This window comes from Mastigoproctus giganteus, chromosome 2, assembly GCF_048544385.1.
Source record: "Mastigoproctus giganteus isolate SK-2022 chromosome 2, ASM4854438v1, whole genome shotgun sequence".
NCBI classification, from domain to species: Eukaryota; Metazoa; Arthropoda; class Arachnida; order Uropygi; family Thelyphonidae; genus Mastigoproctus; species Mastigoproctus giganteus.
The window spans coordinates 30,279,786-30,300,612 of record NC_143576.1 but is presented as its reverse complement, the minus strand read 5'-3'; the positions used below and the strand labels follow the sequence as shown (position 1 = coordinate 30,300,612).

At 36.8% G+C, this 20,827-nt stretch overlaps 1 protein-coding gene across 2 annotated transcripts in view; it reads right to left on the bottom strand.

Moving 5' to 3' along the window:
* LOC150089243 (solute carrier family 12 member 1-like) overlaps positions 1 to 20,827 on the bottom strand; it is a 104,089-nt gene that overhangs the window by 70,001 nt on the left and 13,261 nt on the right. For both annotated transcript variants that reach the window (XM_090390398.1, XM_090390399.1), the window contains exons 5-9: positions 19,203 to 19,342; positions 12,609 to 12,728; positions 12,062 to 12,173; positions 4,147 to 4,271; positions 2,271 to 2,465 (exon numbers count right to left, since the gene is read on the bottom strand). In XM_090390398.1, the coding sequence (XP_090246524.1) occupies positions 2,271 to 2,465; positions 4,147 to 4,271; positions 12,062 to 12,173; positions 12,609 to 12,728; positions 19,203 to 19,342 (692 nt within the window). The remainder of the gene's footprint in view (positions 1 to 2,270; positions 2,466 to 4,146; positions 4,272 to 12,061; positions 12,174 to 12,608; positions 12,729 to 19,202; positions 19,343 to 20,827) is intronic.

Genomic DNA, 20,827 nt, shown 5'->3' with positions numbered 1-20,827 from the left:
AAAGATTGAGCCAATTTTGACACACACCCTTAAAAAGGTTCACCACCCATGGATTAGGTGATCTCTCAACAGGACTGTCCCACCCACATATTCATTGGGAGTTACTGCATTATTTACAGAACATTTTGGTGAGAAAAAAAAAAAGCAGGAGACCTTCTGTGGTTGATTTGCCTGTTTGCTGGACAAAACACTAGAGTTTCCAAGAAAAAAAAAAAAACACACAAAACACTCCCCTGAGACCAAGTAACTCAGTCAAGTTGTGAAAAAAGCTCATAAATCTTAGATTCATCTTTGAAAAGAAGTGGCCAAGTCGCAGTTCAGATCTGAACTCTGCTGATTGGCAATTATCTAAAAGAGTTTTGTCTATGGATATGATCCAAAAGATGTACAACTAAAGAGGGCAATCCAATCAGATATAATGGATGCATCATGAGTCAGCTTTCCTCTGCCATTCATAATTTCGTTGCTCAAATTGGAGCTGTTATTGATTTAGAGAAAAATACTTTGAGCATTATTTGTAGCCATGTAAATTGAGGGCCTAAAATAAATATACAGCCACTCCCAACTTGCATAATACTCGACTTACAGAAATTCGACTTTACATAAGATTTTGCTGGCTGGTGAAAAAAAAAAATCATAGAAACGTATTTTGCATCTCATAGGAATATAGGAATAAATGGAGGTATCGGGAAAATATCGTATTGTGAAACCAATAACACATTGGTTTTTTTGGTAATTCATTCCAAGACCTCGGAAGTTGAAATTTTCCCTATATAACTAAGTTATACATCTCTCTAAAAGGTTCATTTTTATAATGGAAATTGCACTACATTTTCATATGTTCCATTATAAGAATTAATTCTGAACGCCTTTGTAATATGTTTCTAAAACACATTTCTGCAGGTCCCTACCATAAAACAATAAAAACAATTTGCACTTTCTGGTTTATTGGGCTTTTCTGTTAGCGCAATATATTATAAAACAGATAGTAAACTTGATCTTATTGCATTTGTGATAATACCGATAACTATAATTCTGTGGGTTTTTACGTTATGATATTATGGTGAAATGAGTTCGCCTTCACTGAAATGTCCAATCATATAAAAAACATAAATAAATTTTCAGAATCTTCTCTTCGTTCCTATTTACTTATTAACCTTTTTACTTATTACCTATTTACTTATTACTCCTAGCACTGCAGTGCTGGCAGTGCTAGGAAACGAAACAAAATTGATTTAGAAATGAAGATGATTAATTAAGAATTACGAAGCAGGAAAAAGTTTGTTATCTATTGCACAAAATTAGGTCTCACTTCTTCAACAGTGAATACTATTTTAAGGTACAGTGCACGTATAAAAGAACATGTTAAAGGATCAACAGTGATCATAAAACAGCATTCAGGTGGTATATCAAAGATGGAAAAGCCATAAATAATATGGATGGAAAATCAGATTCAGAAGCGAGTGCCCCTGAGTCTAATGGCCATTCAGGCAAAAGCAAGACGTATTTATGAAGATATTAAGGATAAGTATGGTTAACCCCAAGCCACAAGTTCGTGGCAAACAATGGGTGGTTTAATAGGTTCAAGTATCGCGCTGGTTTCCAAAACATTAAAGTATGCGATGATGTCGCTAGTGAAGATTCTGCAGCTGCAGAGAAATTTTGTGATGTATTGGAAAAAACCCCTTCTAAATCTCCACAGCCCTCAACTTCTACAGCGGCATGCCTATCAGCTGGATAGTTAATTCTGGCAACAATGCTCGAAAGGTAAAACTTGCTGACATTATGCCTGTCTCCTCTCCTCTCTCTCTCTTTTTGTAATTTTATAATTTCGAAATTTTGGTAATTTTTCCTGCGCATGAGATAAAAAAATTGAATAAATAATTCTAATTACATGTTCGTCGAACATTTCATTTTTGCTTCAATCAAATTCAAATCAAATTTGCTTCAATCAAATCTGCAAGTGCTGCATAAGCATTTAGAGAAATTCCAACTTATGTAAAGTTCCGTGGAACGCGACCCTTATGTAAGTTGGGGAGTGGCTGTATATGGGATTATGTTTTCTTGCATGTAGATATGATGTACATATCTCAATAAAAATATCTAGATATCATATCAAAACATCTTGATATTTTTACATTGAGTTACTCTATGATCACCCTATATGAAACTTACAATTTAGGTTTTGCCTTCTGATTATTAAAATAGAAAAAATAACATTTAGAAAGAGCAGAATTTCAATGATGAATAAAACATTAATGTTACATTACTTGATTGTAATTCAGCATCCCATGAGGACAAATGCGATCAGTGCAATTAGCAAAAGAGCCATCAGCAACATCATCTACATTTCCAGTAGCATCACGAAGTAAGGTGAATCCAAGCCAGATAATGATGATAATATAACTACCCGATGTAGTAACAATTGCCAGCAAAGTCCCCTTTGGAATTGCCGTACATGGATCCTGTCAAGTAAGATTAAATTATGTAATTTTCAAACAAAACTCCATTAAAAGGCTTTAAAACAGTTACATGCATCACCTTCCCCTTTCTCCACTTTTCTAATTTACTTAGCCTTGATAATCATTAAATATCATCAAATACTTTTAAAATAAACAATTTTCCTTTAATGGCCTTACATACTCAGATTATTTTAACATCTATATCTTTAGAAAATTTAATAACAGGCTACTAAGTGCCTCACAGATGGTTAATTTTAGCACATATACATCTTGTCTTCATATACAATTAAGATGTTTTACAAAGAGTCTCCAATATTGCATATTAAATTATTTAATATATTTTCATATATTAAATAATTTAATATATTTTATTTTTATATTTATTTAATTTTATTAAACTATTTAAGGGGTCTAGTCACCTGTGTAATTTTTCAATTAATAATGTGAAAGTCTTCCTTTAGCACAAGCCACTTCATGAATTCTGTTGGAAGGAGTTCAACTAGACCCCTTAAATAGTTTAATAAATATTATACCATTCTGAAAAAACTGGGCCTGTAATTCATTCAGGTTTCAAGGATGCTGTTGCGTTTTCACTTTCAATTCAAGATAATCCTATAAGTTCTTGATTGGATTTGAATCAGATAAGTTGGCTGACCAATTTAAATGCCCTACCATTCTCTCATGTTCCTTATGCTGGTTTAAAACAGAGACACTATGAACCAGAAAGTTCATCCTGGTATACAGGAATATTGAAATCATGAGTGTCCCCTCAAATGTTTAGCAAAATGCACAACTTGATCATCCAGAGTATTTGTATAGCCAGCCTGATTTGTCTTGTTGGTATTTGAAGTAGGGAACCCAGTTTATAATAGTTAAAACATCCACAAAGAATCACTGTCCTACCGCCAGCTAGCATTACACCATGCATGCAGTCTGGATGAAATGCCTCATTGCTTCCTGTGAATTTGGGGCCAGCTATCACTAGAGTATAGGCAAGGTTTGGATTCATCAGAATACATCACAGCTTTCTATCATTCACAGTACACTTTTTATGCCTTTATACATTATTGTCTAAAAAAAGCCCATATTAGATGTGCTTTTTTAAGGCATAGTTCAGTCACAAGGACTTGGAACATTTCAGTCGCAAGAACTTTCAGTTCTTGTGACTGAAATGATCTTTTGTGATGACAATATTGCAAAAACAGCTGTCACTGAAGAAGTGGTAAGAAAATATCATGCAATGTTTGTCTCCATTATGTACATATTTCCAATTCATAAATAAACATAATAATATGTAGGTTTTGAGTGCTTATTATCTTCAAAGAGCACAGTTTACCTATGCACCATGCTGCTGAAGGAATACCTTAGGTCATGCCAATGCTAAAACTCCTTTTCCTACTAACTAACATTTTTTTATGCACCCCATTGTTTGTGGTACAATTCTTCAGTCACAGCTGTTTTACCTGTAAATAGAGAAAATGGCTTAATCTTATACGGTAATTTCAGTGCTGAAAGTAAACAAGCATATCAGATACGATACACATGTTCAATCTGTCATATGCTCTAATTACCACAAGTGAATTTTTTATATGGTTTTATTGATGATTGAAAATGGCAATTAAAAGGACATGTCAATGGTAAGCTTCATCACAGATAATCTCTGACACTATAAAAATAATGCTACCTTTAAGTCTCCAGAGATGTTAGCTCCTGCTAGAATACCAGTGACCGAAGGAAAAAAAACTGAGAATACGCCGAAGAATGATTCTCCCCTGAAGTCTGGTCCAAGATTTTGTGCCCCTGCTTCAGCTGAAATTAAAATATAAATGATTGGTAAAAAATAAAAATCGGTGGCATTCACAAACTTTGTAAAGTAAAGAGAGGACGAGCGTAATGTAAAATGTCTTTCACAAAAAAGTAAATAATTGACTTTAAAAGTATTTCATTAAGTTATAATGCAGGAGAGAGGGTAAGATCAAAGTTAATAATTATTACTTTTTTGTTAAGAATTGTTACAGAGGAAGTGTTTAAAAAAGTCAAATTGCATTATGTAATTTGTAAATGACTCCTAACTAGAAATGATTATTCAATGTTAAACGTGCTTTTGTATTCAACAATTAACAATGATTTTTCTTATTACTGCGAGTTCTGTCTACTGGAAATGAAATTTTATTTTATGCTTCACAGTGGAAGGAAGCTGAATTAAAAAGACAAACATTACTGGGACAAACAGGAGTAATTCTAAAGGTATATTCACATGTCCATACAATACAAAAAAAATGCATTCAAATAAACTGTGTAATATAAATGAAAAATAAATATTTCCACCTATTAACATTGCTTTCCTTTGATACTGTGAAAGGCATTCACGTGCACAATCATGTTTATCTCATTTCATCAGCAGATGAAACGAGATAAAACAAATGACAAAATTTGCATCTCATGCAAAAGATTAGTTCACCTTATGGCTTCCTAATGGTTATTGCATGCCTGTTGTTATGACAGTATTAGATGCTAGCATAGAGGCCTTGTGCATCAGGAATAAGCATACTGAAAGAAATCTTGTCACTACCGACAAAAATGTAAAAGTATAAAATAAAACTTTATTAAAAATATGGTAAAAATATAATACAATGTACAGAAACTTATTAAGAAAAGTAATAAAATGTATACAATAAATGCTAAAAGTGATAAAAGTATTAAAAGCGATAAGAGCAAACACAAAATATACATTAAGTAACTTTTGAAGTGATGTGCACCTTTATCAACTTAGAAGACAAGTAGTATGACATATCATTATATTCTGTAGTGACAACATATATGCATGCACAACAATAAACCAATGCAAATTTTGAACAGTGTAAAGGGGAGGGGGCAAAACATCAGCAATCAGTCTCTGTGAAAGTATGCCAACATATATTTGCCACATTATAAGTTTGCCATTTATCATCATGTTGTAAAAAACCACTTCTTCTATAATAGGATGTTTGTTTGTTTGTTATTTGGTTTTTAGGAGCATTAGCAACTAAGGTCATATTGCTTCGGGGATATGAGGTGGTCATTCTCTGACCTTTCTGCATCCTCTGCATTTGGTGGTCACGGGCTCGAACCCCGGTCAAGAAGCGTGTGCTACGCACTGCTGCTCCTGCCCACCTGGCTACGGAGGTGGCATAATAGGATGTATGCAGGTTCCACAACTGCAATTAATATTGGAACCTGCCACCGCTATATGGAGAGCTTCCAACCAGGAAGCTCTCCATATAGTGGAGTGATGACAAGAATCACGTGTACGGTCCAAAATTTCAACATTGGAATGTGGGTTACAATTAACATACTACACCAATAATGCCTAGCAACATCAGAGTTGGCAAAGTCATCCTGACAAATCAGCCAACTTCATCTTGGATGAATCATAATGGTTCACTTAATATCAATGGTTTAACTGTTAATAATCATGCTTTGGCTGCTTACAAACTGAATGGGTATTTTGCATCTGCACTCACACAAGGAAGTTTTTAGGGATGGGAATGCCAGAATTGATCAAAATTCTTGCGGGAAGCTGAATGATTTTGTGATAGCTGAGAGGAAAGTGGAGGAGAAATTACTGAAGGTAAATGTAAAAAAGGCACCTGGGGTGGATGAGATATATAGCCAATTATATTAAAGGAGGCAGCAAAATAGTTAATGCATCCCTGGATTCACGGGAGGTCCCTAAGGACTGCAGATATACAAATGTATCCCCAATTCATAAAGGGGATTAAAGTGTGAAATAAGTAGTTACAGACCTGTTAGCTTGACTTCTGTTCCAGGGAAAATAATGGAGTTGCTTATTAAAAAGTAGTACAGAATCATCTAGACAGGAATGCAGTTATACTGCAGTCATAGCATGGATTTGTTAAGGGACCGTCGTGTCTGACTAATGTGATTGGATACTATGACATAGTAACAAATAAACTGAATGCAAAAAATAGTTTTGACATCATATACTTTGATTTTTTCAGAAAAGCTTTTGATACTGTTGCATATAAAAGACTGCTATACAAACTGGAGCAGTTTGACATTAAGGGTAAGTTGCTGCTATGAATAAAGGGATGGTTGAGTGGAAGAAGACAGACAGCGATAATCAATGGGCACTGCTGTTCTTGGACTAATGTTATTATTAGAGTCTCCTAGGTTCAGTACTGGGCTCATTCTTGTTTCTTGTATTTATTAATGATATTGATGAAGGTATATCAGGCTTAATATCTGAGCTTGCAGATGATACAAGCTCAGACATTAAGCCTGAGCTTGCAGATGATACAAAGATTGGCAGGGTAATTAATCACAGTAATTAGGATATGCTACTGCAACAAGGTACTAGGCAGATGGACTGAAAAGTGGCAATTGAAGTTTAATACTGACAAATGCAAGATACTTCATGTGAGGAGCAGTAACCTTAGATTAATGTACCAGCCTCTGACTGCTAAATACGGTCGATCTGCCAACCCGCACTGGACCAGCGTGGCAGATTATGGTCCATTTCCCTCAGCATGAATTGGTGAGGAGGCTTCCATCCTGCAGTGGGTTGATAATGGCTGCAATTTACTTTTTTTTTTTTTAATGTAGTGCCAGCTGTGTGGCACTAGATTCAGAGTAGTGAAAAATGAAAAAAGACCTGGGAGTATTTGTGCAGTCATATAGGAAATTCTTTGAGGAATGCAGACAGGCTGCCAGGACAGCTCATGGGGTTTTGTCAATGATGAACAGGAATTTTTCCAGCAGGGATAAAGCAATGTTAGGTCACATCTTGAGTACTGCATATAGGTCTGGAAGCCTCATTTTAGGAAGGACATGGATATGTTGGAATAGGTACAGAGAAGAGCAAACAAGATTGGTGAGAGAAACAACAGGGTGTTCTTATAAAGAGTCTAATCTATTGATGCTGCATATTGCGGCATCAATAGATTAGGCATCTGTGAGGAGATCTGACTGAGGTGTTTAAAGCCTTTGGATGGATTTAGAAAGCTCAATGCTGATGGAATCTTTCCTCTTGATCAGATTACACACATGGGGGAGGATATAAATTCAAACTGAAGAAGGATGGTTGCAGGTCAGAAGTGCAGAAATTTGCCTCCAGCCAGAGGTTGGTTGATTCTTGGAACAAACTTTTATCTGGTGTTGTAGAGGTGGGTAGTGTCAATAAATTCAAGGAAGAACTAGAGTAACTACTAGAGCGGATGGACAGGTGAAATGGGAAATTTTGGCTTCTTTTTTTTTTTTTCTAGCTAATGCTGTATAAGCTTGTTTCTTGTGAGTACTACTAATACTACTAGCTTTAGTTGCTTTCGTGCTTAACACATGCACACAAACACAATATTAGACATATTATGTATATGTCTGTCAAAATGTGTGTTCATGGGCTGTTCTGTATGTTGTTAGCATTAGCATTAGTAGAGGCATATGATTCAAGCTTAAAGAGCATCAGCCAAAAAAAAAAAAAAAAACTTTCCCATTTCACCCATCCATTCGCTCCAAATGTTTGTCTGGTTCTGCCTTGAATTTATTTAAGCTGTCCACTTCTACAAAGACACATGTAAGTTTGTTTCAGAAATCAACCACCTGTTGGCTAAAGGCAAATTTCTGCATATCTATTCTACAACTGTCCTCAATTTAAATTTATGTCCCCTCAGGCGATTAATCTGGGCAAGAGGAAGAATAGGCCTTATACATCTCAATCAGATCACCTCACAGGTGCCTAGTCTCCAGATATTGCAATTTGCAGAACTTAAGCCTTTCTTCATAAGAGCAATCCTTTGTTCCATTCACTAATCTTGTTGCCCTTCTCTGTACTCGTTTCCAGCAGCTCTACATTCTTCCTAAAATGAGGGCTCCAGACCTGTATACAGTACTCAAGGTGTGACCTGACCATTTCCTTATACAAGGGGATAATCACCTCCTTATCCCTACTAGAAAAATTCCTGTATATCATTGACAAGACACTATGACCTACTCTTGCAGACCATCTGAACTGGTCAGAAAACTTCATATCTGACTGCACAATTACCTCAGGTCCATTTTATTCTCTACCACCGAGTATAGTACCACACAGTTGATACGTTGTGCAAGTGATATCCTGAATGCGACACTGTAATGGATAGATATATACACTGAGTGGGCACTGAATTATGACCACCCCTATGAAAACTGAAAGCAACCCATTGACCACATACGGCATGAGAGTGTGGAGTTAGTCGATCTACGTAGCATAGATAAGGTGTTAGTGATTCAGTAGGTAGTAAAATTCCAAGTGTGATGGGTAAAAGAAAGGGATTATCGGACTTTGATAAAGGACATATGGGTGCTTGACGGGCTGATACCTTGATTTCCCAAACGGCTGAACTGGTGGGGTGTTCGAGAGCCGCCATAGTTAAAGTGTACCAGGACTGGCATCAAAATGGTCAAACAACGACCCAACAACAAAACTGCAAAGGTGAGTGAAAGGTTGATGTAGGAAGTGGGTGGCGGGTCCGACGACTTGTACATGCGAACAGGAGCAGCACTGTTGAAGAATTGACTACCCAATACAACATGGGCCAACCCGGAACAATATCTAGCATGACCATGCATCGCACGCTCACACATATGGGCTATACTGGCAGATAATTCCTACGGCATCCTCTCCTAACCACGGTTCATCGGCGTAAAAGACTCGCATGGTGCAAAGAGCATTCAATTTGGATGTTTCAAGACTGGAAGAAGGTGTGTTGGTCGAATGAGTCATGTTATTTACTCCACACCATGGATGGTCGGGTACGGATTTGGCATCAACAACATGAGGACCTTGATCCGTCATGCATGGTATCAAAAGTGCATGCCGTTGGAGGCGGTTGTATGGTGAGGGCATGTTTCACTGGCAGGAACTTGGACCCCTGGTGCATGTGGAACAACGTATCAGTGGTCTCTGCTATCGTCAACTGCTTGATGATTGTGTACACCCAGCTATGTTACACTTTTTCCCGAATGCCGATGGTGTCTTCCAAGATGACAATGCGCCGAGCCATCGGACACTTGTTGTGCAGAAATGGTTTGAGGAACACAGTTTTGACTTCCAGCATATTGATTGGCCTCCGAACTCCCCCGCTATCAATCCCATAGAGCACTTGTGGGACACTATGGAAAGGCATATCTGGCATCTGGATATGCCAATCACCTCCATACCTGCACTGCCGACAGCATTACACACAGCTTGGTTGGCCATACCTCCTGTATGTTTCCGACATCTTGTTGAATCAATGCCACGTCAAATAGCTGCTGTGTTGAGGGCAAAAGGAGGACCTATGAAGTATTAGGTAGGTGATCACTCAGTATACGTGTTTACTTCTGAAACTATCAGTGGAAATAAATTATTCGGCAGTGGTCAGATAACTTCAGTGCACTGGACACAAGCATTATTTATACAAATAGCTGCTGACCACTGTGCGTTTCTTGAAAGATCTGAAAAGGCATGTAAAAAAATATCATATTAGGTTTGGCACGGGATTCTTTTGAATGGCTCCAAACCCTCTTTGGACATTCAGTACGTGACTGCTGAGGTTGGCCATGGTTCCTGTGCAGTTGTGGCCTACCTCCCCGTGGTGTAGACGGACATTGGGCAGGCTTTCCAGGTGATCGCCTGCCTGGTGACAAAACGGCCAGAAACAACTAAACAACACAACAACACACACACTGCACGAACATAACGTTACACACATTTCTGGCCTGTTACAGTGCTTTCTGTAACCACCACAGTGTACAAAGACGGAGTTGAACTTTCGTTCAGGTGCCGTCCTACATAAGATACTATACATGTCTACATATTAGGTTTACCCAAGAACAACCTATCCACCCATGTGCATTATGTCCATAAATTGAATGTATTGCTAGTCAGTTTGCCTGTTTTGTTGGATGAAAACATGAGTTTCCAGGAGAAAAATGAAACCTTGCTCTCCTCATCCGAGGGCCAACTAAGTCACAGAGTGAAAAAAGCCCGTAAAATTTTTTTAAATCATTGATTGGATTTGTATCTGGGCCTTTTCCACTTGGAGTGAGGAGGATGGAATTATACCTACTGTGCTACCCCTAAAGACGAAAAAGGCGCACAGAAAGTTGTTGAACAACACACGTATGGTATGATAATATGTCTATGATGGTAGATGATTTTGATTTGTGAGTCAAAGTCCACTGCCAGGTGGGCAGTTATTTCCAAAAACTATCTTGGAAATGAAATTTAACCCATAAATAGTGAAAATTTAATCTGTTAAATGCATTTGCTTTTAATGAAAGAGAAGAAATTTGTTGAAACTGTTTGGCTATTGCCATGAAAATTTAACCCTTTCAATAGATGTTTGTAATACTATAGTGGAAGCAGAAGTTCTTGCCTTTACATTTGTTAATATTTCTATTTTGTCACACACTTCCAACAGATCACAAACGAAAAATTCTGGCAATTATAAAGGACAAGACAGTACTTAAGGTTATGAAAAAGGAGGAAGTTGCTGTGTTGGATGCAAAGCATCTGGGCCTCAATACAGAGTGAGGCCCCAAAATCATTTTATTAAGCAGTGATAACAGAATTATAACCAAAAGCAGGGAGACCCCAAACACAACCATACACTCAAGCCCCAGAATACCTGCTTGTAAGAGAACTGTTACAAAAGCTTTTGTAAGAGAATTGTTTTGTAACAGGAATTTTTACAAAAACCCAAATGAACTGATAGCTGTAAAAGAAGCCAACAGTTTTCTGCAGTGTGCCCTGTATTATGTTGGAAATGCATGGCACGCCATCTAGTGGTGGATTGAAAAGCTATTGGAAGCAATATCTTCACCCTACTGATCTGCATCTGGATCCATCAAAAGTTTTTGTTAACTATGTCAACTAATTTTATGCCAAGAGCTTGTAATAAAAAACACAAATTTACTTTTATAAAATAAATTTAATATATTTTAATGAATAAATGTTTGTCCTTATGGAATCAATGTCATGAGGCAACATTGAGGCACCCATTTATGCATCTACTTACCTATGCTAAATAAAAGCTAAAAAGGTGGTAAATATGAACTGTAGGTTCCATCACATTAAATCAAGTGCCATAATTTCTGGCAATAAAAATGAATTTTAAAAACTGTATAGGTTTAACTTCATTTCTAATTTTTCAAATCTGGTGTATAATTTTTTTATTTTATTTTATTTTTTTTTTCCACACTGGAAAGCATGTAAACAAGGGCTGCATGTGCCACAGTTAGCCACCCCTTATCTAAAAGTTACACAAGGAAAAGTCTTTAATTAATCAGATTGTTATCTTATGCTTATTACTTAGATTACTGACTAATAAGTATAATAAGCAAAACAAATGAAGAAGAACAAATGGTATGGTCAATGGAAAGAACACACTAAATAATTGATCAAAAATAAATTATCTTATTGTTTCTAGCTCGTTGCTAAATTTCACAGTTAGCAACGTACAAGAGTGAGTTCACTTGCTATCAGAATTGTTGCACATACAATATTTTTGACTTAATTTCCTTCTTAAAAATTTAGGTAGGAAAATTGAGCAATGAGCTAGAAACAATAAATTACTTACCATCCCATCCCACAAATCCTTTGGATTTTTGGTCTAATGTTGGATTCAGACAAGCTCCCACAAAATAGTCCATTAAAGCAACGAGCAGCAGGAAAAGAAGTATTATCTGAGCCTAAAACATGTCAATATATATAAAATAACCTTTCAGTACATCTCCCCTATTTATGAATTAAATTTGTCAATATTTTATAACATCTAATACTGTTTATTTTTTTAATACTAAATATATTTATATAATTTGAGTATTTATTCATAATGGAATTATGAATTATTTATTCATAATTATTAATTTAATGTGTATTTAGAAAACTTTCTGAAATATAAAGGAGGTGATCAAAATACTAACACATGCATATTTTCCAGAAGCATCAAATCAACAAACTGATATAATGCTAATTTTTATTGCTAGACTCAAGTAAGTTACCTTATGGCTGACTCCCCCATATCAAAATATTTTAGTTGAAAGAATGCACTTTTCAATGAATATTAGAAAAAAATCACTATTCCTTTAAGAGTATCCTTAATGTGATGTCTAACTGGTCCTTACCTTGTTTTCAAAGGCCATACCTACACCTGTAATTGCAGTCATTAGGACGAGGAAACAAATTCCAGCGATTCTGACATCATTGGTATCACTTGGATATTCTACAATTCCACTGTCGAAATTCTAATAAAAGTAGAATCCGGATTAAATTTTCAATAAGGATCAAGAAGTGTGTAATACACTGCAAATAATTAAACATAACTAGAAAAATACTTAGAATATTTTTATAAAACTAAAAACAATATTATTGAAAAATGAAATAAATAAGTTTAAAATGAGACTAATATATGTCAATTGCAGCAAAAATTGAAATACTGTTAACAAAATGAAACAGCATGTAATTCTGTGCAGGATAATTCACAATATAATTCACTCAATCACCTTCATGACTAAGTGGATTTATCACTAACTACAACTTATCCTTTGTTTTTTCACATCAGATTAAATAAATTGTTTCTATGGATTTCTGCATCCTGTAAACAGGAGGATAATTATAAAAAAAAAAAAAAACTATAGAACACACACATATACATACACACACACACACACACACTCTGAGATGTCTGGATGCAAATCTCAAAAAATTAAGGTGACAACTTCTCTGGCCACCTTTTTACACCTTGCATGGTGAAAATCCTAAATAATTATAAACATGGAAAAAAAAGTGATCCCATACTGACTAAATACAACCCTCCTGATTATTTGGAAGCCATTTTGCTAGTGAAAAAAGAAAAAAAAGAAAAAGAAACCATAAAAATCCCAGCTAATGAGTATTAGCATTAGTAGAGGCATAAGATGCAAGAAAGCAAGCTTATGCAGCATCACCCCCAAAAAAAAAAAAAAAAAAAACCCTCCCATTTCACTCCTCCATTGGGTCCAAATGCATGTCCAGCTCAGCCTTAAATTTATTTAGGCTATCAACTTCCACAACAAAAGATGGAAGTCTGTTCCACCAATCAACCACCTGCTGGCTAAAGGCAAATTTCCACACATCTATTCTACAACTGTCTTTCCTCAAATTGAATCTATGCCCCCTCAGGTTCTTAATCTGAGCAAGAGGAAGAATCTCATCAGCATTCAGCTTGCACAACCCATTCAAGGCCTTATACACCTCAATCAAGTACTATTCTAAGTATTATTAAGTACTATGCTGAAAGATATTACTTTCCCTGTTATGGACAATGTACAGTGAGATTAAATAGTTGCATGAGTAACTCGTATTTCCATAGACATACGGCTAATAATAATAATAATATCAAGAATATAGTTCTGCCTAATGAAATAACTACAATTAATACTTACACAAGCAAGAGTAAAATAAAATAAGATAAGATAAAAGAATTTGTTCTTTTATTATTTTAATGGCACCCAAGCAATATGCTTGTATCCGTATGTTTACAGGTGGCAGAAATACTCATGGGATAAATCTTGTCCTGCCATCTGAAATCAGCTAACCACAGCCTCAGTTGAAAAGGACTTCAGAAATTTCTCTGATCATTGACAGGAATCAAATACAGACCACTCCAAATGAGTAACTGATGGTGACAGCCATTGCCCTACCCTCTCTGTTAAGTGCAACATAGCATATTCAAAACAGAATATGCTGTATGCACATTCGAGGGGGTATCAAAAAAGTGCATACCCTTACCCAGAAATAACAGGTAATAAGAGCCGTATGTCTATAGAAATGGTCTCCGTAGTCAGGTGGGCAGGAGCAGCAGTGCGTAGCCCACGCTTCTTGATTAGACCGGGGTTCGAGCCTGTGACCACCGAATACGGAGGATGCGGAAAGGTCAGGGAATGACCACCGCATATACCCTTAGTTGCTAATGCTCTTAAAAAAAAAATCTATGGAAATACGAGTTACTCATGCAACTATTTAATCTCACTGTACATTGTCCATAACAGGGAAAGTAATATCTTTCAGCATAGTACTTAATAATACTTAGCATAGTACTTGATTGAGGTGTGTAAGGCCTTGAATGGGTTGCGCAAGCTGAATGCTGATGGGATTCTTCCTCTTGCTCAGATTAAGAACCTGAAAAATGAAAAAATGAACCCTAGAAAAATGAAACTTCACAGGAACTTTAATCCTTTTCTATATACTCTCCATGTATAGTAACACATTTCTCACATCTATGGATCAGTTGTTTAATACCTTGATCATAGAAGTCTGCACTTTTTGCCTGAAACCACAATTCCACTTCATTGACGACTTCCTGAAACATTTAGGGCAGGTCATGGAGTCTTGTCAATGATATATAGGAATTTTGCTAACAGGAACAGGGAGGTGATTATCCCGTTATACAGGCAATGGTCAGGCCAACCTAGAGTACTGTGTACAGGTCTGGAGGCTTCATTTTAGGAAGGATGTAGAGTTGCTAGAACAAATATAAAGAAGGGCAACAAGATTGGTGAGGGGAACAAGGGAGTGCTCTTACCAAGAAAGGTTTTAGTTCTGCAAATTACAGGCCTGGAGAGTAGGCACCTGCAAGGTGATCTGATTGAGGTGTATAAGGCCTTGAATGGAATGAGCAAGCTGAATGCCGATGAGATTCTTCCTCTTACTCAGATTAAGAACCTGAAGGGGCATAGATTCAAATTGAGGAAAGACAGTTGTAGAATAGATGTGTGGAAATTTGCCTTTAGCCAGTGGGTGGTTGATTGGTAGAACAGACTTCCATCCTTTGTTGTGGAAGTTGATAGCCTAAATAAATTTAAGGCTGAGCTGGACAGGCATTTGGAACAAATGGAGGGGTGAAATGGGAGGTTTTTTTTTGACTGATACTGCATAAGCTTGCTTTCTTGCATCGTATGCCTCTACTAATGCTAATGCTAAATCCAATGGCGCCCATGCAATGGTATCTTTATTTCTTGAAACAAGAAAAGTGTGACGGTGCTAAGTCAAAAGAATAGGGTGGGTGCTGCGGTAGCACAAATCCAACAGTTGGTGAGAACATTGCATTCGACATTGCTTCTGCAAAGGCATCAGCAATCTTAGAACCCATCGTGTGAAGACCTTAGGCATGTGCAGATGGTTATGTAAAATGCTGTGGACAGACCCATAACTAATTCCCACTGCATCTGAGATGAAATGAATTGTTACTCAGCACCAGCTGCTCAACCTTTGCAACCTCTTGGCTTGTCAAAGACACTTGTATGACCACACTGGAACTCCCATTTCCACTTTTTTACAGTGTCATAGGATGGACACACTAGCATAGCTACCCTTTTTCGGGCCCGGAAGCAAAGAACATGTTCAGGCCCCTACTTAATTAATGAAAATTACAAAAACAGGAGAAAGCCAAAGACATCGGGCCCCTAAAGGGCCTGGGCCCAGAGGCAAATTGCCTTGCCTACCTACAAGGTAGCTATGCCACTGGATGGACAATTCTGCCCATGCACAGCTTTCATTTCTTTGTCAATTTCTTCAGCTTTCTTGCCCTGCAAATGCAGGAACTTGATCACTGCTGGATACTCCACTTTGTCAACCATAGCGCCCTTCCTCAGATTCCGGGCTCCACCTCTGGTGTACGATCACCTAGGGAATGAAATTTCACATGTTAGTTAATGAATACGTAGACAACTTATATTAAAAACGGCATCTTCCTACTGATGTTTTATCTAGGTCAGGGTACGAACTTTTTGATACTCCCTCGTATACAAATACAAAGAATCCAGAGGACAAGTACAAAATTACTACACTATCAGGAAGTTTATTAGGAATGCAACAATTTATACAAAAATATGTAAATCAAAGAGATTACGTGGTGGTGATGTGTGCAGGAAAATGCTATAAAATTGCATTGTTGGGGTTAAATTGCATCACTGCTTCAGACCATATTACACCATTGTGAATTATGTTTGTATAAAATTTGTGTTTGTGAGCTGATTTGTTTTTCGCTCTGAAAAACCTGGAACAATTCACAAGGGTATTGCCTACTCCTACTTTCTCCCTGAGTTCAGTTAACAACAATCTTGATGAGGACTTTAGAAATTCCTCCAGTCATAGATGGGAATCGAACCCATATCTCTCGAAACGAGTGACAGCTGGAAAAACCACTATACTGTCACAGAGGACATAGAGCTTTGTGACCCAATTAATATTCCAGTAGAGAATGGATATGATCTTGGAGAATTCCAGAAAATGGCATGGTTTTCAGTGCACGTTCATCAAGTGCTTCAAAGAGAGGGTGGCTACATTTATCGAGTGTTCAAAGATTAACATCACTTGAGCCTTTAACGAATGGAAGATCCAGAAAACATTTGTGGATAGATGAAAATGTAAGGCAACAGAGCAAGATTTCAGTTGTCTCTTTCTGGAAAGGATTATCATGTATAATAAATGTGAAAAGAAGGAACTTCAGCAATTAATGCATAAACATCACAAGACATAAGTAATCCATACCTACCTATGTCAGGCACGTGTATCTATGTGTTAAGCACTAAAAAACAAAGGCTATGAGATGTTGGTATATTGTCTGTAATAGCACGTATTCTCTGGTAGATTTGACTGTTTTCCGGATGAAAAACCTAAGTTTCCAGAAGACAAAACCATTCAAGGCAGTAGTGGCAAACTGATTTGCCACTACTGCAGTTTTTCCCTGCATTCTCCGTAAAAATACTGTGTGTTATCAGTAACGGCAGAAGTCAAGAACAATATATCGATTGACAAATAGACACGAAAGACAATGTAATGATTAGTTTTTCTCATTATTGGAGTTAATAAGTGTTTTCACTATTAAAAAAACATATTACTGATTTCTTTGTACGTTTTTAAGGTTAGGATAAAAGGAAAAGGTTTACCAGTTTCGGATAAATTCAGAACATGGTGCACACTCCAGACTAAAAAGGTTAGGTTAGTTTACGCCACTAATTTGAGATGGATTCAAGTAGACGGATTCAGAAGTTTTACGTAGATTTCTTTATTTTTAGTTATATTTTATAACCTGATCTTAATGTTAGATTAGTAAAAGGTTTCCTTAACTAACTTTAAAGGTTATGTTAGCAAATAATAGGAAAAGAAAGAAAGATTCTTTATATATATGCATATCATAATGTTGGTTAATCACTTAATGCTGTAATGTTATTGTCTGTTGTGTTCATGCACCAATCAGTACAGCGTCTGTCACACCTACGTGTCAATCAATGTAGTATATCATTCTTGACTTTTACTGCCGCTACTGATAAGATGCACATACTCTTTACTGAGAATGCAAGGAGAAACTGCAGTAGAGGCAAACTATCCGGTAAGTTTCCGTAGTTTGCCGTGGTTCTTGCAATAGCTTTCTTTACCTTCACCCCATTCAAATCTTGTACGAGACCAACTAAATATGCAAGTAAAAAAAAAAAAAAAAAAAACCTTATTGAAAGTTCCTCATATCACTGACAGGATTCCAATTTAGGTCTTTTTCGCACGTGCAGAAGGATGGTAATCATAACCACTGTGGCATAAATACCTGCACCATATAAAGAATAGCCTACAGGAGTAGGAGACTACTCCCGTAGTCTATTCACAAAAGCTACTGATCATGGACACCGACCTGAAATACGGTTGCCTTGGTGTCAGGAATGCAAAGGATGACTGCAGCAGGACTGGAGGTGTCATGTAGTCCAATGAGTTCTGATTTACACTTTTCAAGCACCTAGAAGTGCGCACACATGGAGAAAACTACACGAAGTACTGGAACCATCAGTTATACCACAAAGTACAGGCTGCTGGAGGAAGTGTAATGGGATGGATCATGTTTTTGTGGCATTTCCCTGGTCCCCTGACTCTACTGGTAAACACAGTTAATACCAGATCATTTTTGAACATGTTGCAGATCAAGTACGGCTAGAAATGTTGCCTGTTTACTCCTATGGATGAGAGCTCTTTCAAAATTACAACACAACCATTACCCACAACAAATGTGTGAAAAAGCTGTTTTGAGGAATAAAGGATGACATCAAGCATCTACCCTGGACAGCCCAATTCTCGGATTTCAGTCTCATTCAGTGTCTGTGGCATGAGTTAGAAAGGAGTATTGGTCATCCCTGTTCTTTCTCCGTGTCACTCCAGAAATTGAAAAGGACAGAGAGAGTTTCTGTGACTATATAGTAGTTACACCAATTTGTATTCATTTGGAGGTCTATGATCAATTTCCGTCAACGACTGGAGAAATTTATAAAGTTCTCTTCAATTGAGACTGTACCTAGCCAATCTTAGGCGGAGGGTATAGGATTTCCCCTTAGTTATCCCGTGTTATTCAAATAAAAAAACGTGCAAATTGGCCCGTGAGCCCATCAGATTTAATTCACAATGGTTCAATGTGGTCAAAATCATTGATGCGCCTAAAACCCAATGATAACAACAACAGAGAAGTTAGTCAAGTTTGCACCCTCTGAGAAGATCAAATATTTAATTCCTCATTCCTAGTTCTCAAAGCACATTGGGAAGGGATGAGAGGGGAAAAATAATTTTATTTTCGGCCTTCTCAGAAATTGTACACTGTGCCTTGGCGGCACCACATTTGCTCAGCTCTGACCAGAAAAAGCAAAGTTGCAGAAGCTTACAAAGCCAAATTTTTTTTTAAAAAGAAATCATAAATGGCTTACCCGTAATAAGTCTCTGACAGTTTCTGCAGCTCCCACTATGTACATGGAAACAGCCACTGCATTGGCAAAGGAGAAGATAATACCAATAGCACCACCACATTCAGGACCAAGACTTCTAGAGATCATATAATAAGCGCCACCTATGAAAAATATTACAAAAATGTTACAAACTGAATGAATAACTAACTTTAGTGCAGAAAAATTGATAAAGAACAAATAAACTTCCAAAGACCTTGGATTCAGAGCCTAAAATTATGAAGGCAAAAAATGCAAAAATAATTTTTATAAGCTGGACTGAGAATTTTGCCTTTCCCCACAACCTCTAAGACAAAGCAAAGTTTTGGATTAAGAATGAATTTAAATGTCCAGAAGTTAGTAGTTTCAGAAAATGCCCAACAGCAACATTTTATACTAATTTGCCAACTTTTTCTCATATTATTGAATTCAAAATCTTTTTTCTTTTTTTTTTTCCAGTTGAACTGTATATATCCCATTATTTCCACTTGGTAGCGATTTATATTTATTATACCACCTGGCAACTTGTATCTATTATTTCATATCATAAATGATCAGGGGCGTATTCAGGGGTGGGCAGAAGGGGAATATGCCCCCCTAACAAAAAAATTTAAATTAAAGAAAAAGAATGCAGGAGGCCTCCTAAAAAACCCCTCAAAAGCATGGTTTCCATTCCCCCCCCCCTTACGATGATACCTGGATACGCCACTGTAAATGATAAACGAATTTGTGTGATTCCATTTAGATGATGGGCAAGAAATAAATACAGTATTACACTTATTTTAATAATTCAAGTTTAATCCACAGATCAAATAAAACATTGAAACAGTAATAGAACCTTACACCTTTCTAAAATAAAACCGTTTTACCGGAAATAAATAAAAAATAAAATAAATTAAATAAAATGAAAAATAATCAAATTTAAAACCTGAGGAAAAATTAAAAAAAAAAAAAAGCGAACCTCCTCCTTTGAGTTACCCTCGATTCCTCAGAGGGGACAGCAGCGTGAGAATCCCTGTTATAGACCAGGGTCCGGCAAACTACGGCCCACGAGGCTAATCTGGCCCTTTGCCTGTTTTAAAAAAACAGACAAAGGGCCACACTTTTAGAAAATTTTATGAAATTCAAATTTCAGTGTCCATGAATAAAGTTTTATTGGAACACAGCCACGCTCATTCGTTTACGTATTGTCTATGGCTGCTTTCGCGCTACAACAGCAAAGTTCAGTAGTTGCGACAGAGATCGTATGTGGCACTCTCATCGCTTCGCACTGTTGCTCAGCGCACTAATTTTGACTTGACAACTTGGCGGCCTTTCGAGTACCATGTGTTTTGCCGTACCGCGACATTTTATTTTTATTTTATTACCAGTGTGTATTCATCATGCCAAAACAAGAAAAGAAGAGAAAAGTGGACTTTGAATGTCGCACTTTTATTGCGCTGTGGATTATTTTGTTATCGAATTAAATGTGCATTGTGTTTATTATACAATGACACATAGCAGTGCTAAAAGAATACAATGTACACTCAGTGATCACTGAATTATGACCACTTACCTAATACTTCGTAGGGCCTCCTTTTGCCCTCAGTACAGCAGCTATCCGACATGGC